At 40.0% G+C, this 25,069-nt stretch overlaps 1 protein-coding gene and 1 long non-coding RNA gene across 6 annotated transcripts in view; one reads left to right on the top strand and one right to left on the bottom strand.

Moving 5' to 3' along the window:
* Positions 1 to 25,069, top strand: part of lama2 (laminin, alpha 2) — a 780,279-nt gene that overhangs the window by 266,583 nt on the left and 488,627 nt on the right. For all 5 annotated transcript variants that reach the window (XR_004558560.1, XM_034162644.1, XM_034162643.1 and 2 more), the window contains exons 15-16: positions 6,414 to 6,518; positions 23,193 to 23,404. Coding sequence is in view for 4 of the 5 variants with exons in the window: in XM_034162644.1 (XP_034018535.1) it covers positions 6,414 to 6,518; positions 23,193 to 23,404 (317 nt within the window). In the remaining variant the exon portion in view is untranslated. The remainder of the gene's footprint in view (positions 1 to 6,413; positions 6,519 to 23,192; positions 23,405 to 25,069) is intronic.
* LOC117503416 overlaps positions 1 to 25,069 on the bottom strand; it is a 559,959-nt gene that overhangs the window by 203,702 nt on the left and 331,188 nt on the right. The window lies entirely within an intron of this gene.

The raw sequence follows: 25,069 nt of genomic DNA, 5'->3' as shown, positions 1-25,069 counted from the left end.
AGGTTGATGCATGTACTGAGGGAGGACATACGGGCGATTCCTGTGACAGAGGAAGATGCAGAGAACAGGGTGAAATGGATGATCTGGTGTGGCAACCCCTAACGGGAGTGCCCAGAAGAACAAGTGAGGAAACCAAAATGCACATGAGGCAGGCAAATGATGTATCAGTAACCCAGGAAATGGAATGTAAACCTTAGAACTGTAAACAATAACAATTTTTGAATTGAAAAATAGTCCAATAATTGTTATTGTATCATTCATACAATTTTAGTTTTATTCACAATCCTAAAATAGTGAAGTTTCTTGCACAGTTAAACAATAGTAGATTTATGACATGAAAATCAGGGTATATAATGGTGGAACTGTTTTCCACCATACATCAAGACATTTCAGTTGATTCCATGCAAGTGGGAAAGGTATGACAATTGCTCATAAGTGTGTGTGTGTGTGTGTGTGTGTGTGTGTGTGTGTGTGTGTGTGTGTGTGTGTGTGTGTGTGTGTGTGCGTGTGTGTGTGTGCGTGTGTGTGTGTGCGTGTGCGTGTGTGTGTGTGCATGTGCGTGCGTGTGTGTGCATGTGCGTGCGTGTGTGCACACATGCTTGGGAAAGGTTACTTGGGTATGTGTTGTCTGTGACAAACTGGGTTAGTGGAGAGCTGATGGTTTAGCGGTTAAATGTTGGACTTCAGACCAGACGATCCTCACTTCAAAACCCAGCCAGACCAGAACATCACTAAGGGCCCTTGGGCAAGGTCTTTAATCCCTAAATTGCTCTAATCCCTAAACTGCTCCCGGTGTATAGTGAGCGCCTTGCATGGCAGCACACTGACATTGGTGTGGTTGTGTGAATGGGTGAATGTGAGGCATAATTGTAAAGCACTTTGACCTTCTGATGCTTTGAGCTTCTGATGCAGATGGAAAAGCGCTATATAAATGCAGTCCATCCATTTACCATTAGGGTTTTTTTTTTTAATAACAATGGATCTTTAGAGTACATTTTTTTCCTCCAAACACTCAGGAAAATCAAAAAATGGTTGCTTTAGAATCACATTTTCTTTTTTCTTTCACACACTAACGTCCTCACAGAAGGTCACATTTGTTGCATATTGTTCAGCATTCCATTGTCTGTTAGTTTGTCTGTAGCCAAACTACCCAAGTTGTGTGTGTGTGTGTGTGTGTGTGTGTGTGTGTGTGTGTGTGTGTGTGTGTGTGTGTGTGTGTGTGTGTGTGTGTGTGTGTGTGTGTGTGTCCATGTACATGTTTGTGCCATTTTTGAAGAGTTTGTTTTCTGAATCATTTATGACAATCTGGTTTTCATTTCCTGAAAAATGATTTCCTTTGACCCTATCGTGCACTGTCCCTCCATTCTCCCTCCCGGCTTCTCTTTCTGTCTTCCTCTCTGTTGAAACTACTGAGGAGAAGATTGTTGATTGTTTGCCAGAAATCAGCACATGAAGTTTCAAAGACAAAAACACATTTATCTGGCATGTGCAGTTGGAAATTGTAGTAGTAGTAGTAGTAGTAATAATAATAATAATAATAATAACAATAATAATGCAGCTGTGTAGGTTTTCCATTAATTTGCTTATTATGTCTTAAAAGAAATGCTTGTAGCCACAAAGTTTGGTAGAATTTTATATATGCAGTTGTGGTCAGATGGTTACATACATTCATCGTGGGCATGGATGTCACTGGAATTATGGGCTTTTAATGATGTCTTTGAACTGTTATTTTTCCATGGTAGAATGATTGTACAGTGCACATCATTAATGACTTAAAAAAACAAGCACTCGGTGCACAAGTTTTGAACTTAATTCTCTCATCCACACAGGTTCACAGGCTCCAACATATACATATGTTCACTTAAATCTTTTAATACAGGAAGTAATGTCTTTAACCCTCTCGAGTCTTGGGTATTTTTGGGTGTTTTTGACTACTTTTGGTTTTATTTTCATAATTTACTGTTTATCTGGCCTTGCTTGGTGTAATTTTTTTTAGCACAACCTCACCTGTGTGACTTTGCAGTTTTTTTTTCTTTCATTCTGACATACTGCATTAAAACAATGATCCTATATTCACCCCAAAACCTAAAATTCAAATCAGAAAAAAGTTTATTTGACTGTGAAAACCAGAAAAATGCATAACGAACCATTTTTATAACTTAGAATGCAAATATAAATTGTAAATTTCAAAAATATATGTGAAAATGTAGCATAAACAAAGCTGTATACAGTAATTCACTTTAAAATGCAGGAAATACCTCAGGTGATTTTTGTGGGTATTTACATGCAATAAGATGGCACACAAATTATATTTGTGCCAATCAGAAAAGCAACTCCTGTCCAACCAATGCACATCAGAAAATTTGTAAACTGTGTATTTTTCCATAATTCCTTGTTTTTGTAGCATTTTAGTGGAGTTGGTACGACTGTCCTGACTTTGTTAGTGGCAAAAAAAAAAAAAAAAAATAGGAAAAAGGTGTTTTGGACCTTGGGGCGGGGTGTCCTGTGTTCTATGCCCCTGGAGCCTGCTCTGTGTTCCAAGATCCAGTGGTGTGGAGCAGAGCTCTCTGCAGTGCTGAGTCCTGGAGAAGCTGGAACAAGAAGTATGCGGTCCAATCCATTGGGCTGATCTGTGGCCACATTCGTCCAGATCAGGACAATAAAGTCCACTTCATCATCAGACTGATCATGCCCTGGTTCGGACTCTGATGACCTGTGCTGCTATTCGATCATCCTCATACAGTTAAAAAAAAAAAAGAGAGACTTGACATGCTGTTCCAGACGCTTGATAATTTTGACACAGTATAAAATAAGAGGTTGAATTCCACACGCTCAACACGCATTCAAACAGACACTCAGAGTGGAGCAGATTGAGTGTTATGTCCACTTAATTAGGTCATGTGACTTTTGACGCGAGGGCACGTCATTTGACTCCAGAGGGTTAAAATGCCAAGGTCAAGGTCTATTAACTCCTCATTTCTCTTTAGCCCCGTTACACATAGACGGTTAGTCGGCGGGTAGTACGTAGACCGAAGTTCGCGGTAGTTTTCGCGGTGGAAATGGGTGGATCACTTTGCCGGCGTTTGACCGCTGTACTGTCTGCAAATAGGGCGGATAAAACGCCACTAAATCCGCCAAATAAAGTGATGTTTTGACGCCGTAGCATCCGGCACACGTCAGACAACGGGGGTTAATACCCAGTTCTATCCCTTACAATTGCAGGTTAACACGCGGGTGAGAACAGCGTATTCTCCTGACCCCGATAAAGCCCTGTATACCGCTGGTTAATATCCAGGTTTTTACCCAGGCAAACAGGGTAAATCCTGTGTTACTCCAGGATCATATTTTTTTTATATTATTATTATCTGTTTCTTCTTATCTTCTGTTTCTTCTTCTACTTCGGTTTCTTCTTCTTCTTCTTCTGTTGTCTTCTTTTTATACTTTTTACCGCTGGTTAATACCCAGGTTTTTACCCAGGCAAACAGGGTAAATCCTGCGTTACTCCAGGATCATATGTTTTTTTTATTATTATTATGTTTCTTCTTCTTCTTCTGTTTCTTCTTTTTATACTTTTACTTTTTATACTGGAAAGCCATTTTAACCGGGAGGTGGCGTATAGAACGGCGTACTGTCCGCTAGCGCCGCCGTTTTGACCGCCTCTGTCGCCGTTCTATACGCCGTTGATTATGGATACAATGCCAGCCGCTGAATAACGGCGGTGTAAACCGCGGCACTACAGGAAGAGAAAGGATGAACGGCGATTAAAAAGTATCAAACGCCGTTGTTTGCGTTGTCTCCGTCGTCACGCGAATTCTCCGGTCTTCTCCGGGAGCGCTCCCGGAATTATTCAACATGTTGAATAATTTTTCGACGATTCCCGGTAAAGCCGGAACTAAGCCACGCCCCCTAGCGCCAGCTTTAACAATGGCGTGTGATCCCTAAGACGGCCCGGAGGAGCCAAAAAGTCTTCCTGGATGCTTCCGGGAGCTCTTACCGGGCACTGTGTAAACAGGGCTTTAGTCAGCATAGAAGAACATGCTTGACAGCACTATCTGGACTGACCAATACTCAGAACGATGGGAAAGTCTGAAAAACTCAGTGAAGATGTACAAAGGAGAATTGTATATTTACACAAGCTAGGAAGGTCTCTTCTAACCATTTCTAAACACTGCAGATTCAAAAATCATCTGTTCAAACAACTGTATGCACATACAGATAGTCATATTTGTTACCCTCTTTGCCAATGTCTGGAAGAACACCAGATGGTCTGCAAGAACCCAGAAACACTGCCCTGCCATGAACTGGGAGCTACTGCAACAACAGTGTCACAATGCTCAAAACCGCATTTGTATCCATTAGGGGTGCCGGAAAGAATTGATTCACGTCCGAATCGCGATTCTTATTTATTACAATTCTGAATTGATTCAAAATGTCCAAGAATCGATTTTTTTTAAGCATTTTTAAAAATATTTTCTTGCTTACTCGTTGCGTGTACTGTTTGTCAGGCAACGGCTTCCGTACTACAGCGTCCCCACGAGGGGAGGGTCCGACGTGCTTTAAACATTCATGAGCTGCAGTTTAGTATGGCGGATGAAGAGCTAATTCAGCCAGCACCGTCTTTGCTGAAGGTAAATGTTTGGGCGCATTTTGGATTTTATTATTTGCTGCGTAAGAAGGAGCTTGACATGACTTATGCAGTGTGCAAAATCTGCAAACTGAAAGTCAAGTACTTCGGAAACACTTCAAATCCCCAAGCCCACATGCTACGCCATGACCCGGAGCTAAAAGAGGGGAGCAGCGGTCTCTGCCGACTACTGACCAGCTCTTCGCTAAACTACCAGCCAACTCTGAACGAGCAAAGCACATAAGTAAATTTATATCTAGAATCACTTGATTAACCGTGCAAAGCTGCATTTTCTTAAAAAACATTTTTTATGTAATATAACTATTTCTCAGAGCTCTTTGAATCGAAAATCGATTCTGAATCGAAATGTCACCCCAAGAATCAGAATCGAATTGAATCGTGAGTTGTTGTATGATTCACATCCCTATAGAATCCATCAAATCAAAGTGTTGTCTGTCTGCTGCAAAGCTATTAACTTGGTTTTGTCCTTTCTATGCCCCTGAGATCTAACCTTCTGAGGTGTCATCTTTGTACCAAACAAATAAAATAAAATAAATGAATAAACATTCTTTCCAGGATGCATAAGTGGGCTCTTTGTAGATTTTTGTAATTTGAGTGAATGCAGAGTCCATACCCAAGTGCTTGGTGCATGTGCTTTATCATGTGTATGTGTATGTTTTTGATTCTTACTGTCTTCTTGAGTTCAAATCAGCAAATGGAGTTTGATCAAGAATAAGTGCGAGTCAATAACAAAGTCCACCCAAGTGCACCAACTTGTGTGTCTGTTTATTTTCAGTCAGCTGTGAAATGGATGATTCCTCCTCTTGGTTTAAGAACTGAGTGTAATGAAGTAGAATGGAGAAGGATTACAGAGGCATTAAGGCCACCTCCCTCTTTCTGACTCTCTTTACCTCTCTCTAACTCTGTCTTGCAGATCATCTCTCTATGTCTCTGTCTTTAGCTCTGTTTCTTCATCTCCCCCTCCTGCTCTTTTGCTACACCTCCCTCTTTTTATGGTGACATTATTAGCTTGCTCTCCCACCCATTATTGCACAGGTTGGAGCAGAAAAACAAATTTCAGGATCATGCCGACACTGTGTCACCTCTAAGGCCTTTTTTTGTGGAGTCAACAGAAATACGACACACAAGCAACAAAAGACAACAATGATAGTGCATTCATGTTGTTTTTAATTAATAATTTTACATATATGTTTGGAGATGAAATTATAACTTGTTAATTAGTAGTGCTGTTATCAGAGAATGACAAATATAATTTATGATGTGCATAGTATCATCTCTCAGCTTTAATTCTGGCATTGAAACTGCTTTTCAGCCAATTATCCAATTATTTATGACCTTTGAAAACAGCAGCAATGTGTATAAAATTGGCTGTAATTCTTTCCTGGAAAATATAATTTTGTTGAACCCCTTAATTAAAGATGAAACGCTAGATTTTGATTGCTTTATTTCGAAGATACTGTGGTGGTGTGCAGAGGATAAATAACACTGTGTCACTGTCCAACTGCGTATGTAATTGTACATCCTTTTTGGAGATGTGCTGTATAAGATGACAGCATTCATTGTTTTTTATTTATCAGCATAAGCAACCAGATGCGTTCATTCATTTAACCATCAATTCATTAAACACATTTTATTGGGTCCCTGCCTCAGCTTTTCTGAGATCCAAAGCCAAGCAATATAAAATGTGCATTTTTACGTTGTACAACTCCGTGAGGTCTTTTTCCTTTACAGATAAACAGTGGCAACGTTCTCCATCTGTGTTTTTTAGTTATCAGCGTATGGTGGGAATTTGGTGTATACAGTGTCATACACGACAGACCAACAAGAACCAACTGCCGTTAGAGTGACCTCTGAACCTGACTTAATCATCGAGGTAAGATGTCAAACATACACTCACTGGCTCCTTTAAAAGTACACCTTGCTCATACTGAGTTGGACCCCCGTTTTTTTCAGAACTACCTTAATTTTTTCATGGCGTAGATTCGACAAGGTGTTGGAAACATTCCTCAGCGATGTTGGTCCATATTGACATGATAGCATCCACACAGTCACCATTCAACCAGTCTGCCTATTCTTCTCTGACCTCTGAAATCAAGAAGGCATTTTGTCCACACAGCTGCAGCTCACCTTCTCTTTTATCTCTCAGTAGATCAGCAGCTTCTGAAACAACACAGACCAGCCCAACAACCACGTCATGTTCAAAGTCATTTAAATCTCCTTTCTTCCTGATTCTGATGCTCAGTTGAACTTCAGCAAGTCATCTTCACCACATCTAGATACCTAAATGCACTGAGTTGCTGCCATGTGATCGGCTGATTAGCTCTTTGTGTTGACAAGCAGTTGAAAGGGTGTACCTAATAAATTGCGAATATACCAAGACAAGACGTGTGAATAGTAAACACTACATACAATGTTTGGAATGACTTCTGATTTTTTTTAATAATTATTGATCCCTGAAAACAAAGTTAGCAATGTGTCAGTGTGATCTCCTTTCTCTGATAGTCCTTTGCCTCAGTAATATACCTGCGAAGGCATGCATGTCTTTCAGTGTGTATTTGTACTGCAGAGTAATTTATCTTTCCTGGGAGCCAATGACTGATGCTGCAGTGAGAAGACCACGGAATAAAGTTAGCAAACAAGAGTTGTTTGCAGCACAGCACAGAAATGCTGACCCTGGCAGGAAAAAAATGTACACGAAGTCGCTCCTTGCATTCTGTTTGTACATGTCTTTATAATGAGCAGCTTGGAATATGATATATAGCAGTAATAAGTAAAGCAGCAACACTGTTAGTTAACTGTTTATGTCTTCTACATATCACTACATTGTGTGTTTATATATGTACACACGCACACACACTCACACAAGTCTGTGCTGTGGCTGCAACAATGTTCTCATTATTTCACACAACCATACAAATGCAAATGTTATAATAGCCTGAAGAATTTTTCAAATCTTGCATATTACTAATAGCCTGTAGTTAACATCCATCAACATATCAAATTGCACACAGATGGCAAAATTTGTGAATAAAACAAAAGAGAAATGCTGTGGAAATAGGCAACAATTTAAATTTTGGAACAAATACAGAAGATATTGGAACAAATACAGAAAATTCATCTATTTGGGGGGAAAATATGAAGGTTGTGTTATTTAAAGACTTGTCAGTGAGAGAGACAGACTGGGAGGAGATGGAGGGAGGAGGAGAGGAGGACAGGTGTCAGTCTTCTTGACAACAAAAAGCCTCTCCAAATGATGGCAATAATGAACCACCTACACACTGTCAAACAAACCTCTATTTTTACTGTCTCTCTTTCACTTTATTGGTTTCTTTTTTCCACTGCTTTCTGCATATTTGCAAGTAGTAATAGTGTTGGTTGCATTTTTTTGTGCTTCAGTTATCGTTATTCAGGATCTGAATAAAGAATCGCTTTTCTCTTTTGGTTTCTTTATTTTCACATTTTTGTTCCAATCCGACCCCTATTATTAGCCTCCATCAGCATGAAAACAAAACCTGTCAGCACAATAGCACAAACAGAACGGCACGCCAAATAAGTGCTGGTCCACGTCATTGCATCATTTTAGTATCTGCAAGAAGAATCTGTGGAGGATGGTTTGAACTGTAAATGCCTTCTGGGGAACCAAGGAGTTCACCACAGTGGCTCAACCTACACCTGCTTAAAAAAGCAGCAGACCTACAGGCATGCATGCAATGCTTCAACTTGTAGGTTGAGTCAAAATAGACTTTGTCAAGCTCTGAACATCTCTTCTGAGAATAAGGTGGCCCAAAGATGTTAGTTTCATATTTCATTTTATTTATTTACATTTAATGATGAAATTACAAATATATGTTTTTTTTTTTTTTTTTTGTGGTTATGTTTTATTTTTACTTGTATGTCCAGAATAGATGGTCACCGCCCTCTGAGCCTGGTCTAAGTAAGTCCTTATAGACTTTGAGGCCCACCAGCCCAGTACCTGTCTGCAGTGTAAGGACATTAGTCCGTGACTTCCTTGAAGGAGAACACCAGTCCTTCACAGATTAATTCCTGGCCAAGGCTGGTTCCCATTTTACAGTTGGGTGGAGCGAGAAGATGTGGATTAAGTGTCTTGTCTGAGGACACAGGCAGGTAGCATTAGGGGTATTCAAACCCAGGTCTGCATATTGGCAGGCCAGCTCCTTATACACCTGTTCTGAGTCTGGGCTGCTTGAGCCTTCTTCTTACAATCTAAGCATGCTTTTGGGAGTTTTCCTTACCTCTGTTGTCTATGAGCTTCCTCGGGAGATGGATTAGGTTAGGCCTTACCTTTCTGAAAGGCTTTGAGGTGACTTATATGGGGATTTGGCGCTGTTTAAATGAATTGAATGGAATGGGTCTAAGAAAGTAGCCCTGATAACGTAGTTGTTAGATAAATCTGGATCAGGTAACCACAGATGGAGATCTGTGGTTTAGTGACCTTTGCCCTGCTTGCAGTGGAATCAAAGGATATTGTTTTATTCCAAACCTACACATGTTCTCATCCTAGTGATTATGGGTGATGGCTTACTCCTTCTTGACAGATGCATCTGCTGTGCTATCCCATTAGGCCGGCTAGTTTGACAGTTGGATAAGACTCATCCTCCTACCAGGAGGTTAGAAATCTTTTGTGCCAGCTTTCTGGTGTGTGATCCTCCAGTGCCTTGCTGTCTACTAAATGTTAGTGATATTAAAGGCAGTGAAATACTTGGGGGTGGGGAAGCTCCAGGGATGTGCAGTAGTGGACCTTAATTTGGGAGACCAGTATCAGCCCAAGGACTGGAAGAAAGGACTTGTCATCCTCATTTGGAAAGGGTGATCGACTGGATTGTAGCCACTGCATGGGTATTACACTGTTCTCTGTGCCACAAAAAGTGCATGCAAGGATTATTCATAACATGATTCAGTCTCAGTTACTTGACTGGAGCAGGCCAGCTTTAAAACCAAGATGTTAACCATCAACTGAAACATAACTGTGAGACTACACATTGCACAAATTTCTACAGAACTACCTTGCAGCCTTTTTATTTATTTATTTATTTTCAGAAAGTGTTAATTTTAATAACTGTGTGGGATGACCTCCTCATTTGTAGGATCCCCACATATTTTCAGGATGTCAAATGAATGTCAAGTTGCTGGACATCGCAAGAGTTTTGTGTGGAGAAGACCAGAGTGTCTGACTTGTTCTGAGTGAATTCTGGTATTCATCAGGGTTATGTTTTAGCTTCTATACTTGTCAGTGCTTCCATGTAGTTGGTGTTGGCTAGGGTTTTGGCAACACATTCTCACTCCCAACTCGATATTTTTATGCTTGGTCAGTGTCTGTTTTCATTTTGTGTGGGTGGGGAAAACACGTTTTTGTTGTTGTTGTTGTTTGACAGTGTATGAAACTATGTTTCACTTCCACATCATCGGGAAGCATTCATCTATGTTATGATTGTGGTCATTGTTATGCCTTCAGTTCGAGTTAGGCTTGGGTTTAGGATTTGTGCTATCTGAGTCATCACATAGTGACATTCAGTCATAATGAACCACTTGCCCCAAAATGTGATAACATGGGTGTGAGACTATGCTAGCTGTGGAGATGCATGGCTAAGATGGCCTTTCTCAAGGATGATGCAGTGAACTTGGTAAAATCAATAGATTCCCTGTTGCGGCATTGGAGAACCTGATTGATCAGCTGCGCTGCCTTGGTTTGCAAGTGTATTGAATTACGACAAAGATCCAGACTTTCAATAATTTCCTGGACTCAACCATCAGAAGTGAATCTGTATGTAGTGAAAGATTGCATTTGGAGAGAGCTGAATTTATCTTGACAGCAGCAGTCATGTCTGTGGGTCCTGGGTCATTGAAGTCCACAGCATAGAGAGTCAAAACCTGGTCAAACCTGTTTGTGATGCAGATATTTTACAGGAGAACAAAGGTCCAAGTCTTAAATGTTCATGATGCTATCCTGTCTAATTATATGCTTTTAAGACTTAAGGTGATGAGTGATGTCTCTGGTAGTAGGTTGTTTCAGAGAATCTGTCATGATCTGGTCCATGTACCTGTCTTTTCTCCACTCTGTGAAGTGTTTTGTATTAAATAGAGTGTTTTGGGGGTAATTTAAATGCACCGTTATTTTTATTTTACATTTTAGCTTTGAGTTCTTCAATTGACATTGTCACCTGCAGCGTTCTAAATCTATTTAGGTTGCATTTTCTTCAAGTGGAAGTTTCACATTTCTGCTTTTGGGGGCCTGTACCTGATCTGTTTTCTTAGCATAATCATAAACAAATATTAGATATAAATCTGTTGAAGCTGATAGCTTATTGATGTCATGATAACCTCATTCTGGCCTCAGTGAACCTCACTCTGACCTCATTGATGTAAAATTGTTAATGCTTTTTATATCAAGGAAGCTGAGAGATAATATATCAATCAAAACATAAACCCGAATGACATAAAAAGTGCTTATTATACTCAATCCTTTATTATGAAGTTTTTGGGGGATTTACTTCAAAACCTTTATTTTGAGGAAGTTTTTTGAGGACCACCCCCAACACACACACACACAAACTAATAATGTTTATATCTTTGCACTATTCTTCTTCAACCTTCAACACTTAATTCAATAACTAATATTGTGTTTCATCAGAATTTAAGAAAGCATTGAATTAGTTTGTGGTTTACAAAGCACACTAAGAAATGTTACCTTATAGGCATGAGAATCTCATCAGTGACAACGATTCGATATGCATCTCAATACACGACCAGTGATACAATACATATAGCGTTACTGACGATATGATACGAATCACCCCTGTTCCCGATTCGATGCGATTTGGTATTTGATGCCGATTCAGTTCCTCACAATGCGATGCAATGCAATTGTTGCGATACAATGTGATTCAACATTATGCAAAGAAATTATACCAAACATTGAAATAGAAAATAAGAAGCTGCAATTCTGTATTCTTCTTCTTCTTCTGATTCCACTAGAGGCAGAAGATTTGTTTCACTCTTTAAAAGCAAATTTACCAGATTCCACATTATGGAACAGGAATCAGTTCCCTCATATGTGAAACCTGCTTCATCATCACACTGTCAGAACTTAAACAGCACAGTAAGACACATCACTCTCAATGAGTGACAAAGTGAGTCACTCATCCACAGAGTATTTGGCAGAAGTAATTTGAGATACTTTTCTCACCAGAGTTTTTGCTGGAGCTCCGCTCGGTTTGCAATCTGAGGTGGAGCATCAGCATTCTTTACAACAACCTGCGTCTTGTGAAGTTTCCCGGTGGCTGTGGACAGCACAGACTCTTGCAGAAATGATCACACGCTGGCGCTTCGTTTAGATTTTTTTTTAAGCATCGTTTGCTTCGTTTTTCTTTTGTTAGTTTTGGCTTGTTTTTGTCTTTAATGCGCTTTAATGGCTTTTCGGTGATGGGAGAAGTCCAGGCTCATTCATCCACTTTTCTTGATGATTTGTGACTTTGGGACTTTTTTCCTTTGTTCGGCTAATGCCGTGTGCCTTAAGGAATCACGTGTACGTAAGTATTCACACCCTTTGCCATGAAGCTCAAAGATTGAGCACACGTGCATACTGTTTCCACTGATCATCCTTGAGATGTCTCTATGGCTTAATTGGAGTCCACCTGGGATAAATTAAGTTGATTGGACATAATTTGGAAAGGCTCACACCTGTCTGCATATAAGGTTGGCATTGCATGTCAGAGAACAAACCAAGCATGAAGTCAAAGGAATTGTCTGTAAGGGCCTTAGTGAGGGAAGTGACCAGGACCCCAATATCATTCCAGAAGGACAACCACCCTGCAGCAATCCACCACTCAAGCCTGTATGGTAGAGTGGCCAGACAGAAGCCACTCCTTAGTCAAAGGCACATGGCAGCCCACCTGGAGTTTGCCAAAAGGCACCTGATGGACTCTCAGACCATGACAAACAAAATTCTTTGGTCTGATGATACACTCTTTGGTGTGAATGTCAGGTGTGATGTGTGGCGGAAACCAGACACCATACCTACAGTGGAGCATGGTGGTGGCAGCATCATGCTGTGGGGATGTTTTTCAGCGGCTGGAATTGGGAGACTAGTCAGGATTGAGGGAAAGATGCATGCAGCAATTTACAGAGACATCCTGGTTGAAAAACCTGCTCCAGAGCACTCTGACCTCAGACTTGGGCGAAGGTTCATCTTCAGCAGCACAATGATCCTAGCCAAGATATCAAGGGAGTGGCTTCAGGACAGTTCTGTGAATGTCCTTGAGCTCAGCCAGATCCCAGACTGAATCCAATTGAACATCTCTGGAGAAATCTGAAAATGGCTGTGCACTGATGTTCCCATCCAACCTGATAGAGCTTGTGGCATCATATTCAAGAAGATTTGAGGCTGTAATTGCTGCTAAAGGTGCATCGAGAATGTATTGAGCCAAGGGTGTGAATACTTATGTGCGTGTGATTTCTTAGTTAGTTTTTTTTGAATAAATTTGCAAAAATAACAAAAAAAAAATCATGTTGTCATTATAGGGTGTTGTGCGAAGACGTTTGATGGAAAAAGACTTGAATTTACTCCATTTTGTAATAGGGCTGTAATACAAAATGTTTACCACATTTTGTGAAGGGCTGTGGATACTTTCCAGATGCACTGTATGTATGCTAATACACAAAACACCACATCCCATGATTTTGATAAAGTCTTTGAAATGTTATGCTCCACTTGGAGGCAGATGTAAAGTTTCATGTTTTCTATTCCAGGCCTACAACAAACTAGCATGAGGTAAGTGAGTAACTAGGGCCCCAGGCAGGTGGGAGCTGCATCAAGGGCCCAAAACCACCTACAAAATATATATCAATTGGTGTTTCCTAATTTATGCAGTCTGGCACATAGTTCACATTCCACTCCCACATCCCCAACTCAGATGACAGTTCCATATCAATTATGCAACAGCAAGTCTCTGAGAGGCAGAGCACTGTCAACACTCTCCTCTGAATTCACATAAGAAAAGGCCAATTGCATGTGGAAACTTTGTTTAGATGAAGATGATGTATCTTCATCTGACTACTTGAGTGGATTTTTTTTTTTCTTTTGTCCACGTCTTTTCACAATTCCTGTGCTAGTCAGATGACATACTGGATCAAGACAGCATCCAGTTTAAAATGAACGGCACATTTCACTGTTACAGGAGTTTTTGTCATGGAAAGAGAAGCTGCTCCACCGTGCGTTGCGGTGCAGCCACTCGGTCGCAAAGCAACGCTCGTGATGAAGCCTTCCAGGACATGTTGGGGCAGGTCCAGCTCATGCACAATCACAATCGGATAATCACACGACTGAAAAGCAACCGACAGCCGTCTGAAATCACCTTTAAGCCGTCCTGTGAGGACCAACACCGAGGTGGTTTTGTGCCGCACCATGAGCGGCACTGTGGCGCGTCCCTCCGCTTCCTTTCCATGAAAAAAACTCCTGTAACGGTGGAATGTGTCGCTAAAGTGCTGATGTCCACTCTCTGCCTTTTTGTGAAAGTCAGACGAGGTTCCGGATCAACAAAGCTTTCACGTTGGAAATGATCTGGTTGTTCCAGCGGGTGTCAGCCGTCGCGCTCTCCGCAGTTGTGGGCCATCCTTAAAGGGGCAGTCAACACCCCTAATCTGTTTAATCCCCATAAAATCCTCCCTGAAAGCCATATTAATTTTTCGAACGGTGTCCACCTGGAGGTCTCTCACAGTTTCGGAAAAAATTGTAGCAGCAAAGCTCCAATCGTTTCAGACATTTATCGCAATAAAAATAGACGAGGGGGTAGACCACACCTCACTCCAAGCCTGCTCACAGGCAAATGACGCAACCGACAGGCATGAAAAAACTCACGCATGCGCACGTGGGTTCAAGCTTGTCTGATGCAATCACACGTGATTCAAATCCATATGGTTTTTGAAAAAAATAATAAGGTCGGATACTTTTCTAACAGACCTCGTGTATATATATATATATATATATATATATATATATATATATATATATATATATATATATATATATATATATAAAATCATCTTCAATCATTGAAGTGAGAATAACAAAGCCAATGAGGACTCATTATACTTTGGTTTGTGCAACATATCCATGAGCCACTGTGTGTACTGGCCCAAAGTAGTGTGTTTAAAATGTGAGGCAATGTGAGTCATGACCTACAGGATACTGTGATGAACAACAAGCCTTCATGGATTACAACCAAACAAAAGCCATTATACAGTATGTTCCTTCTGGAACAGGTACATAACAATGGTATGTTTTGGCACAAACTGGTACCTTCTTGTCTTGTGCACAAAGCTGACTTGATGACTTTGGCACTTTGCTTCACTGGTGAATCTTTGGGTTCTGTCAAAATGACTTATACCACTAGTGTTATGAGGAAATGTCAGGTGCAACGCTTGGCCTATACCACATTTTCCAATGCATGATCAAATTAGGATACAAAAAGGTACTGTAGTCCGCTACATTTACAGAAAAAAAGACGTATTCAGATTACAGGTATATTTAGTAAAAATGGGGATTAGTTTCGCAAGATTACAATGTTCAATGCATTTTATGATATTATCTGTATATAATATATTTATTTTCTTTGAAACGAAAACGTCCCTTCATGGACAGCGACATGACGTCTCCTAACTGGGCAAAATATTGATGAAGTTCCCGGATGTTAATGCATTTTCAATGGAGATTCACAACTGAACACACACAAAAAAATGCTCGCAAAATATGTGTTAAAATGCCATTTTGACCTGGATATCGAGCCAGTATAATTAAATCAGTAAATTATGTCAGGAAAGTATTAAACTTACTCTGACACATACACATTCCCAAATATTAGTGTTGAAAGTTACACGGATCTGCACTGTTAGCTGCGCTGCTGAACTGCTGCTGTGTTCAACGCAGCGCGGCTCCTAAAACCATTACAATACATTTCGTATATTATAGTTTTACACAGTTATCCTTTAAGGTGCCTTTACACATAAGCAAGATGTGCTATGAATGTCATTTTTCTGTCATTCGTGACACATTCCTGACATTCTTAACGTGACTTAATGCATCTGAATAGATTTCTTAATAGTGCGTGTTGGTGCGTGATATTCTTGATATTCCTGGAGCATGTTTTTGGCTGTCAAAAAAATCTTCACACGAATGTCACACACCACCCTCATTTTGTCTCACGTCGTGGAGGTCGCAACTGAGCGTGTTGATCCGCCTTGATGACTAGTGAGCCTTAATAGAACGTGAACAACGTTCGTAGGTGGTTCCTGTGATGGGTCTTGGAGCCCAAACTGTCACGCGTTATTACGAAGTGACACAGAAACCATCAGTTTTGACACAACTTGGATGTGGTGTCACATTTCACTGCGCGCCACGACGAATCAGTTTTCTGTCACGTGCACACAGTTAAACTCGGCTCCACAGCGTTATGTTTGTGCAGTTGCCGAAAAGGAACAGTGACGCAAAGTCAGCCCAAGTGCGTTCCACAGTTCCTGCTGAAGCTCCTCAGGACGCTGCTGCAGGTGTTCCATCTGCTGTTGTAACCGCTGAACGGGAGAATGAGTCTGAGCCAGAGGAGCGAGAGGAGACTCACGTGCAGCCAGACATCTGCACCTCCTCCAGTTCGGCGGAGGAAGAAGCGCGCAAACAATTAAACCCTGCTGCACTGCATTCAGTTTGATTGCTGACACCAAGTCGGCTAAAAGTCTCATTTCAGTGCTCTTCAGCGCACTCCTGCAGGTGTTCCACCTGCTGCATGCGCCTGATGTTTGGGAAAATGTGCGAGACGAGAGCCGCTTAAAGCCACACGTCTGGCTCTGTCTATCTGTCTCCTCCTCCTCTCTGCACCACTCCATGGCACAGAGCCCAACTACGCATGCAGTCACAAAGTTCTTCTGAAAAACTGGAGCGATCTGACTTCGGTTGGATGAATATGGATGTGTGTGTGGAGACAATTCACCTCGTTCACAACGTGACAGAACTTAACGATGTACTGTTACGCACAATAGCGCGCAACGTGGAAAATTATTCTTGATGGTGCGTAATGGTTCCTGATAATTCTCCAGCAACATGTGCCATTAATCGTAACGTGTGGTAAAAGGTTGCAGCAGTTCCTTAGGACACCTGACGCCTCTGCCCCGAATCATCACATTTGTGATCAACGGCCAAGAATGTATACTTCGTGGCATTCGTGACTTGTCATTGTTATATTGACCGAGTTTCATTCATGAAGTCAGTGGTGTGGGTACTCATCTCTGTGTGTGGGTGTGACTGTGAGAAGCACAGCGCGGGTCATTATAATCTCATTATTTTAAGGTGCAAATTTAAAAAAAAAAATCCCCAGTCTTGTCGAACAATTTTAATCACTGACGACAAGCATTTTAACTAGACATTGGTCTAGCAGTGGAAAATATCAACTAGACATAAGTGAAGAGTTAATGGTCCGTGTCATCGGGCGACACAGGTACGGCAGGAGACATACAGCTGTTTATCATCCAAATATCACGGACAAAGTGACAAGAATAACCAAAACCACTTACTTACAGAAGGAAATATTGTCTCCCTTGTTCCTCCATTTGTGGCTTTGCCAACATGCGCAGCTTTCCAGCATATTCCACCTGTTTCTTGAACTTCTATGGACACAAATCGCTAACTTGCCCAGAATTAAAATGGCAATCAGACCTCCTTACTGACAGTATTTACTTAATGGTTTTCATTATGCTTTTGTTCTTATTTTGAAAGTTCAATAAGTGGACTGATATGTTAAACATGGTGTGAATGCTATGCGAAAGACTAAAGTAAGATAATTTTATGTTTACTGAACAAGTAGCAGAATTTTTTTTGTTTTGTACATATTGTTCTGTAAGCCACTTTTAATTACAAATTCATCCGCACACCGCCTGAGTTTTCATTATCCTTCATTTGTTGCCATTTTTTGTTGAAAATTAGCAGGTGAACACTGGGTGTGTTAAAACAATATTGTGGGTGCTCTTAATTCATAATGTGAAGTAAAACAGAGCATACATGTAGAAGAAACAGTTTTATTTTTGCTTAATAAACTGTACTATGTCATCAAGACTATTTATATTTAGTTTCTTTTGTCTGTATTAGCATATTTGATATTGGAGTAATCCAGAAGTTATTGAAAGTAATCAAATTGCATTACTTTAATATTATGGTACTTGGATTACATTACGGACTACATTTTTCAACAGGTAACTAGTAACTGTATCGGAATACATTTTTCAAGTAACCCTCCCAACCCTGGTCATGTGTCACCTGGTTGTGATAGATTGTTGGTAGTTACTTGGATTGAAAATATGCCTGAGTGATTGCCAGTTGTACCCCAAAGTAGGTCTGCAAGGTGCTACAAAGCACAGCCACGCATGCTCCAAAACACTAAGAGCTGTTACTAAGAGCCTATGTAACGAGGGCTTAGTTGCGTGCTTTTACATGTTGGGTTAGTGAATGTTTTGCTGATGATGTACTAAGAATAAATACACAAATGACAGCAGGTAGTAACATGATGTAGACAGCAGTATGCAAATGAGGATTTTATGTATATGTTTATAACCATAGGAGCAAAACAAAATTCAGTCAGCCACTGACATGTATTACGTTCTGTTAAAAACTGGACCAAGAGGCTGAAGCTGCAGAGCTGACCTTTATTTGGTTAAATGTCCTGAGGGTCCAGCTCACCTGTCATCTCTAAAAACTCAATGGAAATTCTGCTTAAGTGTGATTCAGTGCACCGAATGGTGACCATGTGACAGTTGGATGCTATTTACACTCCCATCCCATATAGATTTTGAGCCAAAATGCATAGAACGCCACCATGAATCACACTTAACAAATAGAATTTTCAGTTTTGCAAATGCCTTATTTATTTATTTTTTTTACAAATGAAGAACAAATGACATATTTACAAAAAAAAAAACATTTGTAAAAACCAACCAACATGTTATAGTAACTTGTGTATTGTTTTTTTTTACAAATAACTAAACAGCGGCATGTGTGAGTTTTAATGCTTAGACCTTCAGAATTAGTGCCTTAATTGAAAACTAAAAGATATTTTTGATATTTTAAATTTGTAAAAATGACAGAGTTGATGTTAAATTCAATAAAATGGCCGGAATTAGTTTGATTTTTAAATCAAACCATAAGTCAAACCTGCTTTGCCTTTTATGCCTTTTGCCACACGACTGGAACACTCTATGTTGACTGTAAATGACACTACCTTATAGCAGTGGGCAGGGTGCACAAGGACAGAAGCTCTGACTCATTGTTTGTGTTAGGTTTGTGATCACCTTTGATTCTACCTTTGACAGTACAGCATGCCCTCTTGTATTGTAATAAATATTGCAGAGAAAGCAAACGCTTCTCTCAGAATTTGGAAGAATGGGCCTGATAGACGTTTCTGTAGGAAGTATTTTAGACAGGATTAGGTACTGCTATAACATACTCATGTCGAAGGTGGCAGCAATGCATCACTAAGCCGTTAAACACCATAGAAGTAGAGAGGTATGCTTGATTTGTTCACAGGGGTACATTTTGATGAGATGAGATATACTTTATTGATCTCACAGTGGAGAAATTATGTTTACACTCCAGTTACCACAGACAGCAATTAGTCCAAAATTATTACTTGTTTACCGTAATAATGGCATACATCAGAATTATAGACAGCACATACACATTTGACATTGTTCATGTACACTAAATTTGAAGAAGTCTGTTACCCGAATTGAGGCAAGTGGGTGAAGGTCACGCAGCAACCGTGAGTTGCGCCACTGTCATCTTGGTGTGGGGGGGGACCAGCTGCAGCTAAAACTGCACCGCCCCCGCAGAAGGGAAGGGGTGACGTGAGTCAAATAATCACCAAGACCTGAAGACATTCCTCTGGAGGAAAACAGTCGGGAAATCTGTCCTTCAGGCTGATGAGCCTGCTGTGTTGTGGTTTGAGCAGTGAAAAACACTTTTTACAACTTCACTTGAACAACCAAATCCCAATTATGAATTAAGAATATATTCCCAATTATGAATTAAGAATATTCCCTGGCTTCCGAAATCTTCATCTTCATCTGCAAGGCACGCATGTGCTCCAAGATGTCATCCAATTTGCATCTGAGTTCAAGAGTCATCACAGTCTGAGAATGCACTGCCATGCCTACCTCGATAATCATGACGGACAAGCGAGGGGCCATGGTTTTTGATGTCGCCATCTTGCCAATTTTCCGGTAGATCAGGGCAGCACATAAGACAGAAAGTACCAGCCCTGCTACCATAAGACCAAATATGAATAAATCCTCAACGTCTTCAACGGAGAAAGGCGCCAAGCATGCAATATGCTAAGACCCCCAGGAGTCGAGAACATAGCCCGTAGGATACGTTCCATCTGGGCAGGTAGGATCCCCTGGTCCTGACCTTCTTGTAGAAAAGATGGTGTCAATAGCGTTCAGAGACCAGCTGATCAGTTCCATGGTAAATCCAATAGTAGTCCAATAGAACCAGTATCCAATATAATTTGAGGAATTCACAGTCTGGTGAAGTAGGGATTTGAAGGTTAAAGCAGGGAGCAGAGATAAGGGAGAATGGAGGAGATGCGACCGCCCTCGTCGGAGTCCCAAGCGGAATGTGCTCCGGATGATGGAGCACATTTACAAAATGCCACAAAATACTGCCAAAAAATAAATAAAAGTACTTGTACTTAATTTACTCAAATTTTCAGTCTATCTGGGAAAATCATGGGACCCACTGATTGTGCAGCTAAGGCAAGATAACATTAACTGATTAAATTGGAGCACTAAACACCACAGAAGAAGAGAAGATCCGCTTGATTTTATTCACGGGTACATTTTGAGAAGGAGCGGTCCAACCCTGTAATCAAAATAAAGGTTTTGAAAATGAATCCCCAAAATTTTCCTAATAACGGATGCACATCATCGTGTCATGCACAAGCCATATCTGAAAGCTGAGGCTGATCTAACAAACAGTCACAGAGATATGTGAGCCACACACACACACATACACACACACAGATGCATCTTGCTTTATAGATAGATAACAACTCATGATTTATGGTATCGAATGCTTTGTGTAAATTGATTTGCAGCTATACGTGTTTCTCCCATTTCTATAAGTGCTGAATCCATATTGTTTTTTGCTAATTAACATATGTTTCTCTAAAACAAATTGGTTCGTTTTTGGGTGAATCATTTCTCAAGAACTTTAGGAATCTGTGAGAGCAGCAACACTGGTCTATAGTTGTTAAATTTGTGTTCATCCCCATTTTTGAAGACGGATTACTTTAGAAACTTTCATTTGTTCTGGAAAAACACTGGTTTGTATGGAAAGATTACAAATGAAGGTCAGCGGTTTATCAATGCAGTCGATGGTTCTTTTAATACTTCTCATATCTGGTCCACCACTGTCTGTAGATGTTTTACTTTTACATTTCCTTACTATAGATAAGACTTCCTGTTCACTGACCTCCCCAACAAACATAGGCTGCATTATTCTGCTTCCTATTTCAGATGTTTTCTTTTGGTTAATTGTATTCATGGAATTTACAATATTAGCTCCAATATTTGTAAAAACAAACAAACAAACAAAAAACATGTTAAATTCATCAGCAAATTAAATTTGTCTGACATTTCCACTGATTTTTTGGTTCTGTCTATGAGGTTGTGGTGGACCTTGGCGCCTGAAATAACAGTTTGAAATGCTCAATTAGTTAACACCCAGGGTTCAAATGTGCTATATCCAGATGCAATCAGAAACCACTAAATAAAATTTTGATCTTGATAATTCTTATTGTGTGTGCTAAATTCTACTATTCAGCAAACTGTTCAACGAACACCCTAAATTTCATATTCATGAACGCAAACGTTAAATGGACAATGCGTACTATTTTGCACATCTGAAATTAATTTGTGGGTGTTATGGAGTTTATGCATATTTTTACACATGAAAACCTTTAGTGAATCAGGTCCTAAGTGCACCGCACTTTGTAGTCATGTTTTAGGCAGTGGTGGGCATGGCTAACCAAAAAGTTAGCTTTGATAACCGCTAATCCACTAACTGAAAGTTAACTTTTATAACGCTAAACCGATGAACCAGTAAAAGATTTAGCAGATGTTACAGCTAACTGCTAACTTTCAGTATTGATTCCGGTACACTTTTAGCTACTGACAAGCCAGTTTTGAGTTTAAGGACCACCAACGCTTCTGATTAGAATCAAAGATGATCACAAACCCAACACAACCAACGGGTCAGTGCTTCTGTCTTTGAGCACCCTGCCCACTGCTGTAAGGAAGAGTTATTTACATTCAACATACCAGTGCCCCAGACGTGAGGCAGAAGTCATGAAAAGCAAAGCAGGTTTGACTTATGGTTTTGATTTATTAACCAAATTAATCCGGATAGTTTATCTGCATTAATGTCAACTCTGTAATTTTTACAAAGTGAAAATATAACACATCTTTTATTTTTACAGTCATGCACTTATTCTGAAGTTTTGAACATTAATACACACAGATGTTTTTACAGGAATCAGCATGTTTGATTTTAGGGCTTACAAATGTTTTTGAGCGTTGCTAACTATGCCAGCAAAAAAACGTTAGCGGACTAAGTTAGCGGAACTCAATTTAGTGGAAGCTAATTGGTCCGCTCATGGTTTTTTAAGTTAGCTGAAAAGCTAATCTGCTAACAAAAAAGTTAGCTTTGCTAATTAGCGGAACTGTGCCCACCACTGGTTTTAGGGTAGCATGTGTCATTGTGTTTATTGAATTGTCTTCGAGCATAGTGCCAAACTATATATTCAAGGTGATACAGCCCGTAAACAACTGAAATAGCAGCCTGAACAATAAGTTGGTTTTCACTGTTGCAGGGTTGGAGCATTGCACTTCATTATATATACAGTAACACTGTTTTGTTAAATCAGTGTATGTTGTCATTGTGTATTTGTGTATTTTCCTCCATCTCTCTGTTTTCATTACATCCCTGCCATGTCTCCTCTATTTTCTTTCTTTTTTTGAATAACTTTTTATTTAAGGGTTTCTTGTCACAACTATCTCTCTCTCTCTCTCTCTCTCTCTGTGTGTGTGTGTGTGTGTGTGTGTGTGTGTGTGTGTGTGTGTGTGTGTGTGTGTGTGTGTGTGTGTGTGTGTGTGTGTGTGTGTGTGTGTGTGTGTGTGTGTGTGTGTGTGTGTGTGTGTGTGTGTGTGTGTGTGTGTGTGTGTGTGTGTGTGTGTAATTGTCAGTGTGCACTAGTTACAACATGGCATTGATCTGCTCTCAACAACAGATACTCAGATAATGAGGCCAGGCTCAAGGCACTTTGTGTTCAAGCCACAAAAAATGCTGATAGAAACTGCAGCTCATTACTTAATGACCAGTCATTTACGCTTCAACCTTTTCATGACATCTGTCATCATGGAGAAAGTCCACCTTTTGGATGGATGAGAAAACAAAATTTTTTAAACCAAATATTCTCCTTTTTTTGTCTCCTAGGGAGGTGGGATGAAGATTATTGACAGGAGGTTTGGCCAGCCAGTGTACCCATCCTCGCCAAGCACCAGCCATGTTGTTCTCCTTCCACAGAACTTCATGATTTTAGAAACCGCACAGTCGATTAATCGGAGGGATTTCTTGTCAGTTTTGGCCAGAGTGACCAAAATACTGATCAGGGCTTCTTACAGCACAGACCCTAGTGCTGTGTACAGGCAAGAATAGAAACACACACACAAACTCAAGTTTTACTACATTTGATAAGGAGAAGACTGGTACCCAACACAATCACTCAGCTCACATCTGACTACAACAATTTTTATTCAAAATTCAGTGAATAACAGTACCTGTCTTATACTGTATTTATCCAAATACAGTATAAGACAATACTGATTTTAGACCCCCACCTCCAACTTTTTCAAGACATTTTTGGAAAATAACTTCATGATGATCACATATTTATGTATACACAGTTTTGCTCAAATGTATACCCTACCCTAGCAGAATTTTATTTTTTTTAGCCATTTTTCAGACTATGAATTATAACACAAAAACTCTTTTTCACTCATGGTTAGTTTTGGGGTGAAACCATTTATTGTCAAATAACTGTTTGCTCTGTTTAAATCATAATGACAACAGAAACTATCCCACATTCGACTTGCACTCTGGGTAGTCGACCTGGATTCAGGTGCTGCTGCACTTCGAATTGTGTGAATCATTCGAGCCAGCTTTGTACCACATCCTGGGTATTCATACGGCATTTGTACATGGCTGTACGAATGTCTGTCCCGTATGAATGCAGCTCGAATTCTGTTTATTTCTCTAATTCATGTGATTCATACGGGATTCGTGATTTGTAATCTGCCAATCAAGTGCAAGAAGAAAGATCCAAAACAATTCAAAGCAGTTTCTACATAGTCATTACTAATTTCTAGTATCAAGAAGTATGACACCATCCCCAAATCCAAGTTACTTTAAGGTTTTGTTATGTATTTTGGACTCCTGAGTAATGTTTGACTTGTCACCATCCACAGCCACATGTACAGTTTATGTTATTACGTTCCCGAGGGCTGTGAAAAAAACTGCTGATCTGCAGAATTCCATGGATTTTGTCATTGGGGGGAGGAGGGTAGTGTTGTACTCATCGTCACCGAGTTAGGAAAATGGCTATCGCAAAACATTGTTTTTTTATGACATCGTACAAATTTTGTGAATCCGCAGATTTCTATCTCAAAGTGAAATCATACACTGTACAAGTTTTATTTACAACATGTCATAAAGTGGGACTTGTTGATTACTACGACGAGGCTGTCAATCTGTGTCGTTCCATGTCTGCTTCTGTTCCGATCCGCTCTTGTTTATGTTCTGTCTTGTGTCTAATTAAAAATGATGTTCTTAAGCTAAAAGAAGCGTGTGGGCACCACATACTTTTACAGCTATCAAGTTTTTAAAAGAAGAATTTTGCAGTGTGTCTGTGTCAGGGAAGGACATCGTACAGCGGGAGGATGGCAAGAAAGACAAGGTCAAAAAATTGGATAAGGACAACAGAATAAAGAATCTGGAAATTCGTGCTGGCTTGAATTGTAAGTCAGCAATGAATATCTTCATAAACACATCCGAAAGATAAAAGAACTGGGAAACGCATACTGCATCTTGTGCCATCAGGATGTTAAGTATGGTAAGAATTTTTCCTCTCACTGGAAAATAGACATTATACTATTCAAATGGGATTTCACACAAGATTATCAGTGACTTTTTATTAATGTAGTCTTTTTCTTTCATTGAAAAAAAGACATTGTGTTTTATGGATTCACAGGAATTCACACAATTATAATTTTCATTTCATAGTGCTGGTTCTCATTATGTTCTGTATTTGATTT

This window comes from Thalassophryne amazonica, chromosome 21 (assembly GCF_902500255.1).
Source record: "Thalassophryne amazonica chromosome 21, fThaAma1.1, whole genome shotgun sequence".
Taxonomy (NCBI): Eukaryota; Metazoa; Chordata; class Actinopteri; order Batrachoidiformes; family Batrachoididae; genus Thalassophryne; species Thalassophryne amazonica.
This window is presented reverse-complemented; position numbering and strand designations above follow the sequence as displayed.